The 19,639-nt window shown below is 49.9% G+C and overlaps 3 protein-coding genes and 1 non-coding gene across 12 annotated transcripts in view; 3 read left to right on the top strand and 1 right to left on the bottom strand.

The window, feature by feature from the left end:
• Nucleotides 1–125: 125 nt before the first annotated feature.
• TMEM167B (transmembrane protein 167B) lies at nt 126–5,317 on the top strand. Of its 2 annotated transcripts, none has more exons than XM_058659932.1 (3): nt 126–284; nt 2,216–2,355; nt 2,817–5,317. In XM_058659932.1, exons 1-3 carry the CDS (start codon nt 275–277, stop codon nt 3,042–3,044), a joined length of 378 nt encoding a protein of 125 aa, XP_058515915.1. In that variant the 5' UTR covers nt 126–274; the 3' UTR covers nt 3,045–5,317. The 2 variants fall into 2 exon arrangements, with proteins under 2 accessions (XP_058515915.1, XP_004582040.1); XM_004581983.2 differs by having other exon boundaries at nt 2,216–2,347; nt 2,882–5,317.
• A 2,102-nt stretch (nt 5,318–7,419) lies between these two features.
• On the top strand, nt 7,420–7,838 carry LOC118758773 (small Cajal body-specific RNA 2). Its single transcript, XR_004995853.2, has one exon. It is a non-coding gene; the product is annotated as a small Cajal body-specific RNA 2 (non-coding RNA).
• Nucleotides 7,839–10,979: 3,141 nt separating this feature from the next.
• On the bottom strand, nt 10,980–16,812 carry CFAP276 (cilia and flagella associated protein 276). 2 transcript variants are annotated; one of them, XM_004582159.4, is made up of 5 exons: nt 16,606–16,716; nt 13,488–13,604; nt 12,868–12,974; nt 12,405–12,532; nt 10,980–11,116 (listed from the first exon to the last, which is right to left on the bottom strand). In XM_004582159.4, the coding sequence occupies exons 1-5, from the start codon at nt 16,684–16,686 to the stop codon at nt 11,046–11,048; spliced, it is 504 nt and encodes a 167-aa protein (XP_004582216.3). In that variant the 5' UTR covers nt 16,687–16,716; the 3' UTR covers nt 10,980–11,045. The 2 variants fall into 2 exon arrangements, with proteins under 2 accessions (XP_004582216.3, XP_058515966.1); XM_058659983.1 differs by lacking the exon at nt 10,980–11,116 and having other exon boundaries at nt 12,897–12,974; nt 16,606–16,812.
• A 212-nt stretch (nt 16,813–17,024) lies between these two features.
• ELAPOR1 (endosome-lysosome associated apoptosis and autophagy regulator 1) overlaps nt 17,025–19,639 on the top strand; it is an 85,140-nt gene continuing 82,525 nt past the window's right edge. For 2 of the 7 annotated variants that reach the window (XM_004581981.3, XM_058659972.1), the window contains exon 1: nt 17,693–17,880. In XM_004581981.3, the coding sequence (XP_004582038.1) occupies nt 17,728–17,880 (153 nt within the window). In that variant the 5' untranslated portion in view covers nt 17,693–17,727. Of the gene's footprint in view, nt 17,155–17,437; nt 17,595–17,692; nt 17,881–19,639 lie in introns of those variants that run through there. The other 5 variants (XM_058659966.1, XM_058659953.1, XM_058659945.1 and 2 more) reach the window with 5 other exon arrangements.

The following is a 19,639-nucleotide window of genomic DNA, read 5'->3' on the forward strand; positions in this document are numbered from 1 at the left end:
GCTGGACACCTCACCGCACACCTTCAGCCACGCGGGCAGACTGGTTACCATGGCCACGCAGGAAGCCGTCTCCGTCAGCCGCCCGCGCTCGGCAATCGGCTAGCCGCCCCGATGGCATTCGGCGCTCGCCTCCCGGCCCTTGCGCCTGCGTAGTCGCGCTCCTGCTGGTGGCCGCGGCCCGGATCGGGAAGTGTCAAGCGGGAGCCGGGTTCGCCCGCGTTCGCTGCCAGCCCCGCGGAATCGGGTCCTGTCCCCGGGCCCCGGCCCAGTCGCCATGACGAACGGTGAGCGCTGGCGACCTGAGGGGCGCTAGGAGGGAGGGACGAGGGCACACCGAGGCGGGCGGGGCCGGGTCTGACGTGGCCGTTCTCCCCGCCCCCCGCCGCTTTGGGGCGCCCCTGACTCTGGTGTCCCCTCGCGCCCTGCTCGGAGTCCTCCTTCCCGAGCCCGTCTGGGACGCCCCCATTGCCTCTCCTGCCTGTCCTCACCTCCGAGTCTCCCTCCTTTAGCCTTTGCTTTTTCCCTAGAAGTTCCTCCTGACCCTGCGGGCGGCTGGGGGGGACAGTTTTCCTAAAAGTGTGATGTGCCCCCGGATTCTGCTCCGGCCCTTGCTTTGAGATAGATCGGTGAGAGGACCAAGAAATCAGACACTCTCAAGCCCTAGACGTTCGCGGGGTGTGTGTGTGTGTACCTCCTAAAAGAAGTTCTCCATTTTTTTAATTGCCCCGTATAATGTCCTCAGCAGCAGCAGCAGCAGGCACAGAGTTGGCAAGGGAGGCGACGTGCAGTTGAGAAACTAATGAGATGAAGATGATGAAAGCGGAGGGGCCGGAGGGAAGCCACGTTCCCTGAGCGGCCTCAGCTTTTTCTTGAAGTGCTGGGGGAGTCAGATGGTAGGAGTGGATGCGGCCCAGATAGCTCTGTCCTGCATTGGTGATCAGAAAGCAACAGGGTGGCCCACGTACCCAAGTCGGTGCAGGACTGACACAGCTGGCCTAGAGCACGCAGCCCTGCGGCCTTGGATCGTTGGCTGGCTATGGGCCCTCGGCCTCACCGGCCGGGCTGGCCCTTGGCCTCAGACTTTTACCCGCCGAGTTTGAGCTCATTCTCCTGTATCAGCATTCTGTGTCCTCAAGGTATCAGACACAGCCTGCCCTGCTGTTCCTTGTCAAGTGACACTGTTACTTGTTACAGACTGCCTGCAACTCTCTTGGTGGATGGGAACACCTGACCAGGAGCCCCTGGCAGGCTGGTTTGAAAGGGGTCCGTTTTCACAATGAGGTACAGTTGCCCTCTGGCTTCCCTTGCTGCACTCCCTAGGCTCCTGGGAGCTACTCTGCAGACACTGTTTCTGAATTTCAGGGGAAGACTGGCAGCACGGCCCATACAGTGTTTGAAGTGAGCCGTCCAGGAAAGCAGGAAGGAGAGCCCTCTCAGGGGCATGCTTGGAGGGCACAGCCAATTCTGAGGACCACCTTGACCATGGACAGGCCTGCACAGAGGCCCGGCATGGTCCCTCCTTGTGAATCTTGGCATAGTTGGAAAAATTTGCCCGAGCAAGAGAGGTGCATATGACAGTATCACTTTACTGGATCTAATAGGGCAGTTTTGTTTTTATAAAGATGTATTCATTTTTATTGGAAAGGCAGATTTATAGAGAGAAGGAGAGACAAAGACCTTCCCTCTGCTGGTTCACCCGCTACCCCCCCAAGTGGCCACAACAGCTGGAGCTGAGCTGATCCAAAGCCAGGAGCCAGGAGCTTCTTCCAAGGTCTCCTATGAGGTTATGGGGGCCTAAGCATATGAGCTACCTGCTTTCCCAGGCACGTTAGCAGGGAGCTGGATGGGAAGTGAAGCAGCCAGGACTCAAAACGGAGCCCCTAGAGAATGCTGGTGTCACGTGCAGCAACGCTGGCCCTCCAGTGTTCCTAGGCTTCTCTCAGTCTGTCACCATCGCAGGTGATTCCTGAGAGGGTGACGTGTGTGGGCTGATGTCCGCTGCCCAGCATTTCCAGATCTTGGAAGGAGAAGGTAGGGGACAGTGGCTGGTGGGTCCAAGAACCATGGCTCCTCTTTGTCAGGTGTGGCTGATAGCACTTACAGTTATCAGCTCAGTATCACATGTCACACTCTGTTGGCCTTAGAGCTCACAGGCCGCTCTCCTGGGCCAAACCAGATGGGCACCAGAGCTTTGCTTTTCTTCTTTGTGTAACAGTGTACTCCCTGGACGGGATTTTGGTGTTCGGCTTGCTCTTTGTTTGTACCTGTGCCTACTTCAAGAAAGTACCTCGTCTCAAAACCTGGCTCCTGTCTGAGAAGAAGGGAGTCTGGGGTGTGTTTTACAAAGGTAAGGCCGTGCCCCTCAAGAGGAGACTGCACCTGCTGTGCAGCAGGGTACTGTGAGGGGAGGCTGGGCTGGGACGGAGTCTAGGCTCTTTCGCAGAATTGTTTATTCATCTTAGTATGCAGGTAACTTTATATTCTCCATGGAGTAAAATGAAACAAATGAAATAATTTTAGGCTGGGCTGGAATTGCTACTTTGGGTGGGAGGAATATTTTTCCACTTAAAATATTTCTGCTATTCTGGAAAGAATACATCAGAGTTTTAAGTTTTGAGTTAATTAGCTTAGATACTCTTTTGCTTTTCGTTTTGGGCCTCTTCATCTGGAGTTCTACTTGTCAAAATCTTCTTTCAGAATAGAGTAAAATACGAAGAGAATATTTACTCAGAACCTGGAACAGGGAACATCGTTCTGAAGTCCTTGAGTGGCTTGAGAGGTCTGCTGCTTTGCAGCCAGAGATTTGGCAGTGCCAGCTTGGTGGTGAGGGCTCTGTGTGTGCTCTGTGTGATCTCTCTCCCTCTCTGTTTTTGCCTGCCAGCTGCTGTGATTGGAACCCGGCTGCATGCTGCTGTGGCAATCGCCTGTGTCGTAATGGCCTTTTACGTCTTGTTTATAAAATGAATTCCAAAGAATCCACCTCACCAGCTGCCAACCAAGGGGACGAGGGTGAAGAACCTGTCAGAGGCCTGCACCCGGCGTAACAGAGTTCAGTCCAGATCATCTAAGTCCCCAGGATGCCGCCACAGCGGGTGCCTCTGCCGTTCGCTGGGAACACTCATCATAGTTATGAACACTGTTTATGCTCCCGAGGACTCCAGAGAGCCAGCTTCCTTTGATCTGTGTATAAATCAGTTCTCAGTAGCAAGCAAATAATGGCCGAAAAAATTACACCCCTCAGTCGTCATATTACATCCCTCCTGCTTAAAAACCTGTTACCCATTTTATGCTTCAGCCACTTGTCAGGATCTTCTCTGGTGAGGCTTGTAGGGAAGAACATGGGCTGTTTTCAGACCGCTCAGAAACAAGGAGGCATCATTTTCAAGATGGAACTTTTTGTTTTTCACTGTTAGATTTGGATTTGACAAATTGGGAAGGGGGTGCTGGATATAAATAGGAGTTATGAAATGCCAAGAAGTTGTGTGGCTTGCAAATTTATTTTTCTTGTACCCAGCTGGGAACAGAGAGAGGCATAGCTGTCATCACAGAAGGAGAGCAGATGAGGTGGCCGTGCCGTGTGTGGTGGCCCGGGAGTTTTGCCAGGCGAATCTAGGCATATGTAAGATTCAGGACGTACCTGTCTGTGAGGAGAGCAGAAGGCAGACGCTTAGAGGAGAAGACGTTTTCCATTCACCACTCTTGCTAAGAGACTTTACTCAGTCAAATGATGTCTGAAAAGGAGTCCATGTTGCTATTTCCTAAATGCTTTTATATTTTCTGAATTACGTAGGGCTAAATGCCATTACTTTTTTTAAATGCCACCACGAGAGGGAAAAGAGACTATTCAAGAAATAATTGTCTAATATATTTGTAGTGAGGCTAGAATAAATCTGGTATATGAATTATACTAGTGAATTCATATAATACGATAATTTGTTTATGTCAGATGGTAATTTTGCCATGTGTACAAGAAACAAGCTTAATTTTTGTTTATGTCTGGGTTTTGAGGGCAATTTTTTACAATTGTTTTCCTTGACTAGCTATTGATTCTCTTCATATCGTGCAGTGGCCCTAGTTGTCTGTGAAAATTCGTTTATATAAGAACATGAGAGAGTCAAGGAAGTTGCCGATCCTTGTTGGCATGGAATCCATTAATAAAAGGGGTGTGTCTGCCGGCGGATAGGACAGCTGTGCCACCACGCGAGGGCGCTTCCTCTGACCAGGGCAGCTCCCGAGCAGCTCACGTAGGTGACTCACGGTCTCTCTCTTCCTTCTGGCTGCAAAAGGATCAGCTGCTGCGTTTGTGGAAGGAAGAGACCACATCTGCAGCTAAATGATTGTAGTAAGCGAGCATAGACTTAGGTCTTCCATTTGAGTTGTCCATTGTATGAAAGCTTGAATGTGGATGAGATAACTGTGGTTGACTCCCGTGTGGCCATCAGCTGTCTCCTGTCTGCTTGCTCTGAAGGAATAATTGCTGCTGGGAAGTTCAGCTTCTACAAGAAAGCAGTTAGGTGCTCTGAGGGTTTTTAGATGAATAGGAAGCTAGCAAGTTCAACACTACACGTCTAATCATCTCAGAGCTGTGGCTGTTATCTCTTCAGGCATTGGTGCACAGGGTAAATTTCAGTGATTCATGTTTTTCCATTCCCAGTTTCGCGGATTTTTTGCATGAGAGAAAGAGGTGCAGGGGAAGAGTTACACCTTGGGGGTGTGGCTTTGTATCCTGTTGGTGGAAAGGAATGTCACTCCCTGGAAACAGGCCCAGCAAATTTTGCACTTGTTATTTTTGTAGCTTTCGTGATTTTTTTTCCAAACAGGGCTAATGTCTCAGCTCTGCATAGAGTTGCTGCTGCTTTTTAGCTGGTTCCATTCTACAGTTCTAATTCAAAGCGATTTCTGCAGCCTCCTGCAAGGGTCATCTTGACCTAGACTCTTGAAGTCTTAAATTTATTAAGATGTTTTCATAGAAGAATGTACCAAGAAGTACACAAGGTGAAGGTAATATACAGCAAGAAAACCGTACATGGCTTATTTCTTTCCGTAAGCAGATAAGGAGAAACTCTTATTTCACTCAGTATTTTGGTTAATGTGTTTTAAATATTTCTGACAAAGAATTACAGGAGGTTGTTCCTCTGGGGGTGTATTTTAGGAATGAAAATGTGGGGACAGCAATATTGCCTCACATTCAGACTGGCACCGCCATATACCCTGTGTATCAGGGTGGGTGACGTCAGTTCCCTTTTTATAGTCGAAACAGTTTTTTATTGACCATTGTCTGCGCAGATCCTGAAAAATAAAATTTCTTTCCCTACAATCTTTGTCTACTTTTATTTGTCACATGTTGAGTTTATTAAACTTTGGTGCTGCCTCGGTTTCTGCCCATAGCATATGGTTTTGGTTCATGTTAGTGACCCTCTTTCCCGGGGATATGACACACTTCAGAATCTACAGTGGCTGGGGACAGGTGTCGTGGGTCACTGGTTTTACCTGTTTGTGGCACTGGCATCCCCAGTGGGCACTGGGTTCCGTTCTGGAGGCTTCACTTTAGGTCAAGGTCTGTGCTAATAGCCTGGGGAAAGCAACAGAGGATGGCCTGGGCGTTTGGGTCCTTGCACTTGTGTGGGAGACTCGGAAGAGCTTCCTGGCTTCTTCCTGGCCTGGCAAAGCAGTTGAGGATGGCCCAAGGCTTTGGGACCCTGCACCTGCGTGGGAGACCTGGAGGAAGTTCCTAGTTCCCGGCTTCGGATCGGCGCAGCACTGGCCCATTGCGGCTCACTTAGGGAGTGAAACATCGGACGGAAGATCTTCTCTGTCTCTTCTCCTCTTTGTATATCTGACTTTGTAATAAAAATAAATAAATCCTAAAAAAAGTAAGCGGTTCTAAATTTTTTTTAAAAAATGCCTTTACCAGCTACAAGCTTTTTCAGTTGTATGAAGTTATCAGGTTAACTAGCCAGGCACCTAGAAAAATCCTTGATAGAATGACAGCCTGGAATGTAGAATGGGTATCCAATCCTGCCCCACCTGCCCTTTGTTTATTCCAGGTGCGCCGGGGAAGTGACACAAGGACAAACTTTTAAACCTTTGCTACTAATCTCCAAAATTCTTTTGATCTATCCCCTCTGTACACCCTGCTTCTTGTTTTAAAGGCGAAATGTAGCCAAGATGGGGACCTGGCACAGTAGCCTGGTGGCTAAAGTCCTCGCCTTGCACTAGCCAGGATCCCATATGGGTGCCGGCTTGTATCCCGGCTTGTTCCTCCCATCCAGCTTCCTGCCTGTGGGCTGGGAAAGCAGATGAGGACAGCCAAAGCCTTGGCACCCTTAGCCTGCATGGGAGACCTGGCAGAGGTTCTTGGCTCATGGCTTTGGAGCGGCACAGTTCCAGCCGTTGTGTCCACTTGGAGAGTGAATCAACGGATGAAAGATCTTCCTCTCTGTCTTTCTGTATATCTGCCTTCAAAATGAATAAATCTTTTTTTTTTTTTAAAGTAGCCTAGATGTTAGAATTATACTCTAATCTGAGAGGGGCTTCTGCTTGCCATGACTAGCTTTGTTTTCCACTGTGCTAGGGAAGTCTGTTTTCTGGTCACATATGAAGGTTCAGCAACGTGAACCTGCAACAACATAAAGTTTTGGGCAGCTAGATAGGACTAGTCTGCCATCCTGCTTTTACCCATTTCACCGATATCCTGACTGACTGGTCCTTGGATCCAACTGCTCCATCTCTTGGCTTTCCCTCTGATAAAATGTTTGCCTTCTCTTAGAGAAGGAGCTGCTGGGAAAACTGCTGTTGTTTTCTTTAAGGACCAGGGACAGCCGTCTCTATGGGGAAGAAGTCATTCATGCATAAATCTGAGATCAAGTCACATGTAGAAACAAAATGTGTTAAAACTGGACGACTCAACATAAATATGTGGGCCTGGCATGGTGGCTCTGCACGCTGATCATCCCATGTGGGTGCTGGTTCATGTCCCGACTGCTCCACTTCCCACCCAGCTCCTTGTTGTGACCTGGGAAGACAGCGGACCCTGCTCTGGGGGTTGGCAGCCGTTTGGAGAGTCGAACCAGTAGTTGGAAGATTTTTCTCCCTCTCCTCTATGTAAAGCTGCTTTTCCAATACAGATAATTTTTCTAATATATATAAATGTATAACTCATACAGCCAAATTGCTACAAAGATGAAGACAGCCAGGCTGCAGCACATACTGCGGTGAAAAGCAGTGCCGTTGTCCTGAGCCCCGGCTCTCCCCTCCGAGCCGCGTGGGGGCAGTAAGGCGCTCCGTCGGCAAAGACTCCTGCGGAGAGAACCTGCCTGTGCTCGGTGATTCCTCCCAGAATCCTCCGAGGCTGGATGAAGGGTTTAAAAGAGGTTGCGCACTTCCGCCACGGCGCGGCAGGGAGCGAGCCTGGGGCGGCGGTGCGTGGGTGTGTGTGTCCGTGTGTCCGTGTGTCCGTGTGTCCATGCAGCGCGCGTGGGCCGAGGTGTGAGTGTCCGTGCAGCGCGCGTGGCCGAGGTGTGAGTGTCCGTGTGTGGGGCGTGCGAGGCGGTGAGTGCGCCCGCCCCTGCGCCCTCCCGCCGCCTGCACTTTGATCTTATTTGATCGGGCCGAGACCCCCGCCGCGCCGGCCCGAGATGAAAAGCTTCCCTCCTGCGAAGACCTGCTTCCGCGGGGCGCTGTGCAGCGAGGCCCCCCCGGGCGGCGGCCGCGCCGCGGTCCCCGAGGCCCCCGGGCCGGTCCCACGGGGCCCGGCGCTCAGAAGTGATGAATTGATCAGATAGACGAGGCTCCGGGCTTGGCCCGGGCCGATGATTACCGAGGCGATTCTGATCTGAGCCCGGCCCCAGGACGCGGCTGCCGGGGGCGTGGGGTCCAGGGGGCTGGGAACGCGGGGAGGCCTGGCCCGCAGCTCTTCCGCCTGAGCCTTTTCCTTTTTTTTTTTTTTTTTTCCTTTTTCAGAATAAAGCCTCGGCCTGTGCTGCGGTCCCAGCGCCGGTGTGAGTGTGTTGCTGAATGCGAATGAGTCTTTACGAAGCACTAAGATTCCAGGGCCTGACCCGACATTTAAGTGCGTCAGAATTAGTATAGGAAGTAAAGGCATGCGCTTTTCCATTTTTTATAAAATGTTTAAAATTTTTTTAGTATTTGTATAATTTTTGAAATGAAACCTGTACCACGTGACCTCTCAGTACTTCGTAGTATTCACAGCACATAGGTATTGCGTACTGTCCAAGTACAGCATTAGTCCTTTGGAATGAAAGCCTGGAGAACCGTTTTTGGAACCATGTAGTACATGATTATTACCTTAGCACACACAAGGTCATTCCATGCGTGTCTTTTCTTCCTGATTCTTGGACTAAACAGCATGTCTTTGGTTTGGTTTAGTACATGACAAATTTCCCTTCCTTATTTTATGGCTGAATGATACTCCATTGTGAATATGTACTGAATTTACCTATTTTAAAATCTGGGGCCCTGGCGTGATGTCCTAGCAGCTAAAGTCCTCGCCTTGAACGCGCCAAGATCCCATATGGGCGCCGGTTCTAATCCTGGCAGCTACACTTCCCTGCTTGTGGCCTGGGAAAGCAGTCGAGGACAGCCCAGGGTCTTGGGACCCTGCACCTGCATGGGAGACCCGGAGGAAGTTCTTGGCTTCGGATCGGCACAGTACCAGCCGTTGTGGTGGCTTGGGGGAGCAAATCATTGGACGGAAGATCTTCCTCTCTGTATATCTGCCTTTCCAATAAAAATAATCTTTTTTAAAAAATCTGGAAAGGTACTTCCGGAAGGAATGCTGTCTTTTTTTTTTTAATAATTAGATATATGTGGTTAATCTGAAAGGCAGATTTTACAAAGAGAAGGAGAGAGAGAGCTTCATATGCTCTTCATTCCTCAAATGGCCACAGTGGTAGGAGCTCAGCTGATCTGATGCCAGGAGTTTGTTCTTGGTCTCCCAAGGAGTTGGGCCATCCTCCACTGCTTTCCCAGGCCATAAACAGGGAGCTGGTTTGGAAGCGGAGCAGTTGGAGTATTAGGCCGCCACATTAATTTGTTTGTATTTTTATTGCAAAGTCGTACACAGAGGAGGAGGAGAGACAGGAAGAGCTTCCATCCGATGATTGACTCCCCAAGTGGCCACAATAGCCGGCACTGCGCCGACCCAAAGCCAGGAGCCAGGAACTTCACCCAGGTCTCCCACGTGGGTGCAGGGTCCCAAGGCTTTGGGCCATTCTCAATTTCCTTCCTAGGCCACAAGCAGGAAGCTGGATGGGAAACGGCTGCTGAGATTAGAGCTGGCGCCCATTTGGGGTACTGGCGCATTCAAGGCGAGAACTTTAGCCGCTAGGCCTCCACGCCGGCCCCCTACGTTAATTTTATCCATTTGACCACTCCAGATCTTCATTTGATAAATATTTATTTAAATTCTTTGGGACCCAGCATAGTAGCCTAGGGGCTAAAGTCCTTACCTTGCATGCACCAGGATCCCATATGGGTGCCCGTTCTAATCCCAGCAGCCCCACTTCCCATCCAGGTGCTTGTGGCCTGGGAAAGCAGTTGAGGACGCCCCAGAGTGTTGAGACTTTGTACCTGCGTGGGAGACCTGAAAAGCTCCTGGCTTCGGATCAGCGCAGCTCCAGCTGTTGTGGCCACTTTGGGAGTAAATCAACGAATGGAAGATCTTCCTCTTTGTCTCTCCTTCTCTGTATATCTGACTTTCCAGTAAGGAGGTGGGGGAAGAAGTAAATTCTTCGCCTGTTTAAAACTCTTATTTGAAAGGCAGACAGAGAGCATGTGCATGGGAGTCAGGAGTTCAATCCCTTTCATGTGGACTCAAGTACCTGCGCTCTCAGCTGCCTCATTTGCAGGAAGCTGGATCACAAGTGGAGGCAAAGCTAGAACAGGGACTCTGACAAGTGGGCATCCCAAACAGTGGCGTAATTTTCTGCACCACTTTTGCCTCTTTTGAAATTGGATTATTTAAGGCCATTGCTATGGTGTAGTGGGTTAAGCCTTTATTGCAAAGGCAGATTTGCAGACAGAGACAGGAAGATCTTATGTTCAGCTGAGCTGATCAGGAGCTTCTTTCAGGTCTTCCATGCGGGTGTGGGTCCCAAGGCTCTGGGACATCCTCTACTACCTTCCCAAGCCATAAGCAGGGAGCTGGATTGGAAGTGGAGCAACCAAGGCACAAACCAGTATGCATATAGGATCCAAGTACTTAGAGCGTGAGGATTAGCCGATTAAGCCACTGTGCTGGGCCCAGCCTGTGTGCTGTATCTGTCCACCCCTTTTTTGCCACTTGGCGGTAAATTCTATCTTAGTGGATTAGAAGGTCCCTGTGGGAAGGGGTCATGATCTTCTAAAGAAGAGACCCTGCCTGCGGGCCGCTGGATAAAGCCCACATTGTCTGATTCGTCAATGATGCATGATTGCTAAACCTAACCAGAAATGGGACTGTACAATCTTTTTACGATTTGTTGTGAGCCACACATAAGGCATCCATTTTTAGGTACTTTTAAACACAAGCACCCAATTTTTGAGCCATGTTTATAGGAGTTGGACCATAAATCTCATTACAAACAGACATGGGGCGAAGGGAGTTGACATCCAGACAAGACAGTGGCTGACAATGGCAACAGGCTGGGATCAGGGAGAGACAGCCCTTGGGAACAGTGGAGTCCAGCAGATGCTCGACCAAGGAGGCTCTGAGTTGCTAAAATTGTAGGGAAAGCTCCTCCCAATGCTTGGTTTGTGAAGTTTGTGAGAAACGTTGAATGCCTAGCACTGTGAAGTTGGAGCAACATGGTTTTATCAGAAACATCCTGCACCCTGAGTCCTAAATCCTTTTTAGCAATACGACTTTCCAGACTGCAAATGTTTGCCATGGGACTCATCTGCAAGTTGGAACATTTCCCTTCGTTAATCAGTCAAGGGGCAACTCGTGGGCCATGGCAACAGATACTTCAAGCTTCACCTTGAGCAAATCTGTTTAATGGAAGCAGACGGCAGTGGTTCCCGCCAGGGCCAGTGAGACCAGCGGCCTATGTGGAGAAGAAGCCACCATCCTTCTTGCGTGAGTAACCTCCATTGGTGGCTGCGGTGTGAGGGGACACTGTAGGAGAAAAAGAAAAGGAAGTGGACTTGAATTTCAGATCTTTTGGCTTTTCTGAGGACTTTGAATTGTACACAGATGCATACACAGATGGAGAAGGGTCTTATAATGTGTAGGGGAGGGGCCTTCATGATGACTCAACTAGCTAATCTTCACAATACAAGAGCCAGCATCCCATACAGGCACTGGTTCATATCCCAATTGCTCCATTTCCCATCCAGCTTTCTATGGGAAAGCAGTGGAGGATTCCCCAAAGTCTTGGGACCCTGCACCCATATGCGCAATCCAGAAGAGTCTCCTGGCTGCTGATTGACTCAGTTCTGGCAGTTGTGGCCACCTGTGGAGTGAGCCAGTGTATGTAAGATTGCTCTCAATTCTTCTTTCTGTAAGTCTGGCCTGCTTTTCCAATAAAAATAAAAATGTTTTTTAAAGATAACGTGTAGGGGAACTGGCACATGGAGAGCAGATGGGAAGTACTCTTAATTACTCTTCCACTCCCAGATTTGTATTCTTGTGTCCCCTTGCTAAAAATGTTTACGGGTGTTCTGCTGTAATGGGTAAGTCACTGCTTGGGACATTCACAGCCACAGAAGAGTGAGTCCTGGCTACCCTAATGCACCCAGGAAGGCAGCAAATGATGACCCAAGGACTTGGGTCCCTGCCACTCATTTGGGAAACCCACATGGAATTCCAGGCTCCTGGATTTAGTCTGGCGTATTCCTGGATGTTGTGGGCATTTGAGAAATAAATCAATGGATGGAAGATTTACAGAGAGAAGGACAGACAAAGCTCTTCCATGTGCTGGTTCACTTCTCAAATGTCCACAGTGGCTGGAGCTGAGCCAATCTGAAGCCAGGAGCTTGGAGCTTCTTCCTGGCCTCCCACGTGGGTGCAGGAGTCCAAGGACCTGAGTAGACCTCCACTGCTTTCCCAGGCCACAAGCAGGGAAGTGGATCAGAAGTGGAGCAGCTGGGACTCAAACTGTTACCCATTTCGGATGCAGCACGTGTAGGAGGAGGATTAGCCTGTTGAGCCATGGTGCTGTCATATTTTTTTTTTAATGGAAGAAATGTTTGTCCCCTAGACCTAAGACTGAAGTGTTGAACACTTGAATGGATTTTCCAGCTCTGTAGTCAACCTGTCCCTTTGTACTTGTTCCTGTGTATTCATTTGTGCCTCCCAAGGCCCTCAACAATCCCCAGTGTTTTCTACCAGCCAGTCACCAGCAGTCGTCCTTGATGGGTTGGGTCTATTTAGGGAGCTGGTCTCCTAGTGCTGCAGTGCTCACCTATGGATCCTTGGATGCTGTGGATGGATTCCTTCTTAGGGTTGGTCCACTGTCTAATGTTAGCCCGGGAAGTGATAGGAGGCAGGAGAGGAGGCGGTGAAGACTCTGCCGGGAATTGGATCTTGATTCTAGAAGACAGTGTGGGGGGGAGTGGAGACTGGAAGATCAGCCGGAGAGGAAGATGAGGGGAAGATGGTCACATGAGGCATCAGCCACAAAGCAGCCAGAGGCCCTTAGTCTCTGGAGAATGAGCCAGAGCTTTTGTTTGTTTCTGCGGATATGCACAAATCTGCGGGGATGTCTGTTCATGGCAGAAAGGGATGCATACATCAGACAGAGTCAGCCTACGACATCTGCATACGAAGGAGTGCCCGCTAGTTGGTAACCTCCTAGGTGACGTTTTACCTTCCATGGCTGGAAGGCAGCATCCGGAGGGTGAAGAGGCCTCACCTCTGCCACTTACCCGTGGACTGTCTCCTGATGTAACAGTACCTCACTTTTGTCCTTGAATGCCCCAGTATGGTGGTTGTACAGGGCTGCTAAGCGGAAGTCCAGGTCATCCTTTGGTATCTACAGGGGAAGTTAATGCCGCCAGGGTTAGTGCAGCCACCTGTGCCTGCACTCAGGTCAGATTTGTGGGCTCTGCCCTTCCCCTGAGGGAGGGTGAATCCTCTGCTGTGACTCTGTGCCACTTGGCCACACGCTAAATTGTCGTGATGACTTCTTAACTCTTGTCCGTATGCAATTGCCTCTGCTGCAGTCATCTGCAAGGATTGGTGTCTCCCCCCAGAGACATGGAAATAATAGCCCTGATTTGGCCTTGAACTGTATCTTATTCATGTTTCTAGTCAATGTTATTTTCATCAAAAGCAGAAGTCTGTTAAAATTATTTTGCTCCCGGCAATGAAGCAAAAAGATGAGCCTTCTGACCTCCCAGAGGCCAAATTTATTTTTGGTTTTGTGTTAGGCAGGATCTGGGATTGGGAACAAAAAGAAAGATGGGGAAATAGTCAAGGTCAGATCACTTCTCAAGAAGGGGATTGATGAATCCTAGCACGAATGTAAAGAGAAAAAGCATTTCACCTTGCAGTCAGAAAAATAGGCACGGTGCCTCATGGACGTAATCGTAGAAGTTGCGTTGAGCCGACTCCAGGGTTCTTGCTGCTGAGCCAGATGAGCCGGACTCTTGTACGGCAATTTCTGCAAAAGGGAAACCTCATTTAGGACCTGATGCCGGGGCGGGGAGGTCTGGCTGATGTGGAAGTGTTGGTGACATCGTTTCCTTATTCCATCCTATCGTACTTGCCTCTTAGAGGGAAGTCTGCAGACAGACTTGAATGATATGATGACGGCCTCCCCAGGCTGTTGATCTTTTTAGGTTTTCCTCAACTGACAGAAGGTGCTGGTGCTGGTTTGTTGCCACCTACCATGCTAACACTGGCGTCCTATATGAGCGCCCGTTTGAGCTCCACTTCCTATCTGGCTTCGAGTATCTGGAGCCTTGCTATACACATGGGTGACCAGGATGGGGTTCCTGGCTCCTGGCTACAACCGGACCTACCCCTGGCTACTGTGTCCATTTAAAACGTGAATCAGCAGATGCAGGGTCTTGCTCTTTTTCTGTCTCTTTGACTTTCAAAAGGAAATCTCATGGAACCTACATTACATTGTAACCCAGTTTCCTCCTACTATTGCAAAGTGTCATGTGACTGAGCTCCATTAAACCTTAACTGAGGGACTGGTAGGGTACTCAGCAGGTTAATCCTCTGCCTGTAGTGCTGGTGTCCCATATGGATGCCAGTTCAAGTCCGGGCTGCTTCACTTCCAATCCAACCCTCTGCTTATGGCCTGGGAAATCAGCGGGGAATGGCCCAAGTCCTTGGGCTCCCGCACCCCCATGGGAGATTCAGAAGAAGCTCCTGGCTCCTGACTTAAGATCAGCTCAACTCTGGCTGTTGCAGCCATTTGGGGAGTGAATTAGCAGATGGAAGATGTCTCTTTCTCTACCCTTCTCTAAATCTACCTCTCAAATTATAATCAACCAGTCATTCAAAATCTTAAAAACAAATCTGTAACTGAGCACTATATATGAGGCACTGTGCTGTTACTGAGAGATGGAAAGAAACCTACAAATACCCCTAATACATGACACAAGCAGAGGCCCTGCTCTGTGATGTAGGCCTGGGCAGCTCTCCTTCCACTCCCTCCCGCAAGCCATGCAAGACTTGTCATCTCTGTTATGAAAAGGACAAGACTGCCTCTCATTCAAAAAACCGAGGCAGACAGCATGGAACACCTCTCCACTTTCCACCCTGGGGAAGTACAATCTCTTGTTCCCAATCAAGCATCCCCTTCCTCTTGGGCACAGCCCTGTCCAGAGCACCAGGGACCACCCCTTTCTTTACTCCCCTCTTTTGTGATGCCAGCCCCGGGTCCGGTACTTCATGCTGGCCCGTCTGCCAGCCTGTCACCCTCCCTACAGAGCCAGATTTCTTTCAGTCAACATTTACTCCATTCTTTTTCTCCATCCCACCCACTCCTGTAACCCACTGCTCCCTGGTTTCTGCCTTAACCCACGGCTACTCCTGTTGCGGATGACAAGCTATCTATGGCTGGGCAGGTGGATCCTGCAGAAACTTCATTCCATGTTCATGGTGGCTTTTGGTACCATTGCTGGATTCCCTCACCTACTGTGGGTCACTCCTTCTGCGGGCTTCTCTGTTTGTGGGTCCAGCTCAGTTTCTTCACACTTGGCTTTCTTCAGGGGCTTGCCCAGTTCTATTTTTTCCCTCTGCCCCTGGCTGGTATCCTCCAAGGGTCTAGTTTCTGCTTTTTCTTATTCTTGTACACATACTGTGATGAACTGATTCCCTTCAGCTTCCAGGCCTATGAGTACATCTCAACCCCAAACTTAACCCTGTCCCTTAATCTTGATCATGACCAGAGTTCTCTCCATTACCATCTGGGCCAGTCGCACCCTTGAGGTTCCACAAAAACCTCTATGTAACTGATGGTAACATCTTTCTCTGCAAACCCACATCCCTGTGATGCTGTTAGTGAGAGCCTCAGGAACCTAGGAGTCATGCTGGGCTCGTTTCTTGGGCCCTTAGCTGTCAGCCACAGCATCCCACCAGTCCCCTCTTCGTCTTGTTCTCACATCTGCACCTCATCACCCCGTGTCATTGCTCTGCAACCATGATCGTTCCTTCTGCAGCTCGCTGCACCTGCCTTCTGGCTCATCCCTTTCGTTCCACTTCCATTCTATCCGATCCACTGCCATTCAATGATGCCACTCCAGGATAAAGCTTACCAGTGTGGTGTCTACAGCCCACCAAAGCTGCTGCTCCAGCCCTGGTCTCTCAACATTTCTATCTCACACCTACAATTCACCCCTTCTGGACTATGTGTGGTTCTTCAAAAAAAGCCAACCCTCTCGCCCCTTCCTTGTGTATACTTGCTGATTCCTTTGCTTTGAATGCTTGGTTCCTATATCCTTCTTCCAACTGACACTGCACTCCTCCCTCACCCAGCCTTGCTTGGATGTCAGACCTCATCTGCTTTAGGAAGCTTTTCCTCTTCCTCACTGGCCACAGGTGCTTTACTGTGCAAACACTGACTTTTCTACTGGGCTTTTTGGAGAGTAGCAGCCATGTCTATGTCACATTTCACTAGCGTTCAGCTGACTGACCAGAATGTGACAAGTAAGGAATGCCAAATGAAAAGATCTCAGATAATTGTTAAGCTACAACTGCCACTTAATTTAACCAATTTTGCAAGACTTGCAATGTCTCAAACACTTGCAGCAGAAAGAAGACAAGACATGATTGAAATACCCAAATCAATGGAAACAGTCACACTCAAGCACGTTTTGGCATTAGCTGAAAGACTAAGACAGCCTGAAGACAGATGCAGGTAGTTCACGTCTTACATCTCTTCTGAGAACAGTTTCTAAGCAGAGGAAAGTGTGGCTTGATGAATTCCAGCCCCAGCCCCCAATTACTTACACCAACTATTTGATTTAAACTGCTACTTCCCTCTGCTCAAAACCACCTGTAAAATCTTGAAGATGGAGACTGGGAGGCAGGCAGCAAACAGACCTCCCTGACACCAGGCTCAGGGGATCTCACCAGAGTTCTCTCCATTGCCATCTGGGCCAGTCGCACCCTTGAGAAAGGCCATCTGAACGGGATCCGTACGGTACCTCATAAGCCAGCTGTTTTCCCAGGTAGGAATCGTCATTGTCTAATGTAGGGTGCTGGAAAGGGTTCCGGGTGGGAGGCATTGCGAATTGAGGAGCAAGATGGGACGGGAGGCCAAGGCGATCTGGGCACAACCTTGCCCGCGGTGGATCCGGGATCCCAATTGTTTGGAACCACGGGCTGCGGTTGCCAGGTGATTGCCCAGCCATCTGTGACTGAGCTGAATTCCCTTCCAGAAGGGTACCTCCTGGCGGTTTCACTTGTGATGTCCCTTGGTGAGGGAAGCTGCCGGGAATAGCGCCATTGCAAGCGCGCTAGGGAGCCCTGGATTTGCTCTTGTGAGCTCCACTTGGGAAAAACAAAACAACGCACGCCGGTCTCCCGCCGCGCAGGATTTCTGAAGGAGGCTGCAGTCGAGGAAGTCCTAAGAAATGACCCACGCATGTCTTGATTCAGTACAAGTCTTCGCTATTTTCCAAGCAAGGAGCGAAGGCGGATGTCAAAACACGGAAGAGGCCACGTGTCTCGCTCTCGAGGCTGGAGCTCGGCTTAGCTACCCAAATGCCACGGCTTCTCAAGAATACGGCTGGTTGGACAAGGCAGGATGTCGGTGAAGTGTCCAGGGGGTGGAGGGAAGCCTGTCGGTGGATTACGGGCTTTGCAGGAAGGATGGGTGGATTTTTTCCTCTGGGCACAACCTGGGTGGCTCGGCTAGTGCCTAGAGGACGGCCTGCCGTGGTCCTTCCATGCAGCCCTGGGCCGTCCTCTTGGGGCCGATTGCACGTCCCCGGGGCGCGCGCACGGCCGCTCTGCGCGCGCTGGCGGTGGCGGCTGCCATGGCGACCGGCAGGTGAGCGGCAAGAGGTGCTCGTGGTCCCTGCACTACCCGCGCCGGGCGAAAGAGGATGCGGTTGTCAAGGCGACGTGGGTAGGAGGAGAGGAGACTGGAGGGAGGAGGAAGGATGGGCGGCCTTGGCGGCGCCACAGGGAGGTGACTGAAGTGAGCCCGGCCCCTTGCATCCTCCACTCCCCTCCCCCGCCAACCACCATCAGTTTTTTTTTTTTTTTCCCTTTCCTGTCTTCTGCCAGCAGAAACAGCAACTGCAGCACCTGAGCCGCTCGCTATGGCTGAGCCTGGGCGCAGCCGCTGTCCCTTCGCCAGAGGCAGAGGGAAGATTGAGAGGCGCGCACTCGGGCTTGTGCGGCTGCTGCTGTGGGCTGGGATAGCCTTCCATGTGGCCCAGGGAACCGAACCGGAGCTTCACGCCTGCAAAGAGGTACTGTCCACCTGCCGACCTGACCCTGTCCCAGTCAGAGAGATCTTGGGAGCGGCCGGAGACCTGGACAGGTTTAGGAGGCCACGGGAGTTTAGGTGTCTTTGGGGATGAGACGTTGGGCCGTGGGAGGGAGGAAGAAGAGCCGGTTGGCGTCACCCCACTGGAGGACTCACAGAATCCATCACCCCCTCGGCTTGAGCTTGCTGGATTCAGAAAGCGCCGCCCGGATCTGGAGGAGACCCTGGTCTGGCGGCTGGGAATTGGGAAGCAGGCAGAAAACTGTTGACTTGTGTATTTCTGACTGGGGTCGCCTCAAAAGCGGTGAAAAACAAAGCGTCGTGTGAAGAGAGGCAAAATAGAGAGAAGGGTGGTGTGGGATAAGACAGAAGTTAAGAAGACCAGAAAAAGTTGTGGACTGAAGTGGGGCTCCCTGGAGCTTGAGCAGGTGTGAGAGCCTCGCTCTGGGTCGTAGCCCATTCGCACCCTCATCTCCTGCTTGAAACATTGTTACCTTGCAGACTACCAGTGCTTATCCCCTTTTATAGGGTGATATTCCTCAGCACTCCTGTCCGGATTTTGAGTTTTCTAATAGCTCATTTTCTTCTAATGTTTACTCTTCCCTCTCCGGACTTAGGTTAACATATGTTCCAAGTCTTTTTTTTTTTTTTTTTTCCAAGATCTTTCTACAGTGTTGGGCAGCATGATTCAAGCAATAGGTAATGAGTGTCTTCCAACAGAAAATCATTTAGAAAAATGCTTTGGAGAGTGAACGAAGAAGATACCAAGAGCAACGAAACTATGGTGTCTGTATTGTTGAAATAACAGTATATGGTTGTGCTCAGAGCAACTACTTCTTAAAACCATATGGCAACAACAACAGTAAAATATTGACCAGAGCTACATTGGGGAAGGTGAAGTAAAAGTTCCATTACCTCTGTAAAATGCAAAACCTTCACAGTTTGTCAAGTGTCAAGCATGGTAGTGGTAATCCCAAATGCCAGACTTGACTGGAGTTTTGAGAATTAGAATAGTTTTCGTATGCCATCAGTGGTAACTGGCTAGCCGTGACAACTCCATCCCATATGGAGGGGTATTATTATAAAGCTGTTTGAAGTGTTAGGCTGTTTATAACCTAGAAGATCATGATGAAGGGTGGAGGGAAAGGGTCATACAAATAAAGACCTTTTATTTCAAAGATTCCTAAATATGACATAAATTGCCCTGGTCAGTGAGACTTTAGAAAAATGTTATTAATGCTAATGCCCTGGGCTTTCAATGCTGTGACCCGGCAACTTTAGGGCATGTTTTAAACGATGTTTGAGAACAGAATGATGTTGTCCATGCCATGGCTCATTGCTTTGGTAGCCTGTGGTCTAATCAACCACAGTAGTGAGTTCATGTAAGTGCACTTAAATAAGAATTGAACATGGGCATCCCCTGAGTGGAGATAAGACTCTTAAACTTCAACTTCCAGTTCTGGTTTTTGTCCACTGTGGGAAATAAAGGACATGTGAGAAATTAAATACTTCAAAGGAAGGAAGAATGTTGATACTTGAGGACCCCAATCTTGCTTTGAGTGCTGTTTAAATGACCAGCGTGTGCCTGACAGAAAGCATTCTGTGAAGGGTGAGCCTAGGGTTGGGGGAAGCTATGGCACCTGCCCCAGTGAGGGTTCCAGTCCTGTGGTACTATGCCTGTTCTGGGTCAGCCGTCATAGGTGTAGGCACCTCGGAAACGCTTGGAGGACTGGAAGAGAAAA

The sequence above is a fragment of the Ochotona princeps genome, chromosome 2, assembly GCF_030435755.1.
Source record: "Ochotona princeps isolate mOchPri1 chromosome 2, mOchPri1.hap1, whole genome shotgun sequence".
NCBI lineage: Eukaryota > Metazoa > Chordata > Mammalia > Lagomorpha > Ochotonidae > Ochotona > Ochotona princeps.

Excerpts from the sequence above, each read along its gene's own strand:
- TMEM167B (XM_058659932.1), top strand. Across the intron at positions 2,356-2,816 it reads TGTTTTACAAAGGTAAGGCC|CTTGGTGGTGAGGGCTCTGT; the intron begins GTGCCCCTCAAG and ends TGGCAGTGCCAG.
- CFAP276 (XM_004582159.4), bottom strand. The coding sequence starts at position 16,686 with ATGCCTCCCACCCGGAACCCTTTCCAGCACCCTACATTAGACAATGAC. Across the intron at positions 12,533-12,867 it reads CATCAGGAGACAGTCCACGG|AATCAAGATCCAATTCCCGG; the intron begins GTAAGTGGCAGA and ends ACTGTCTTCTAG. Across the intron at positions 11,117-12,404 it reads CAGCATCCAAGGATCCATAG|TGTCCCCTCACACCGCAGCC; the intron begins GTGAGCACTGCA and ends TTTCTCCTACAG.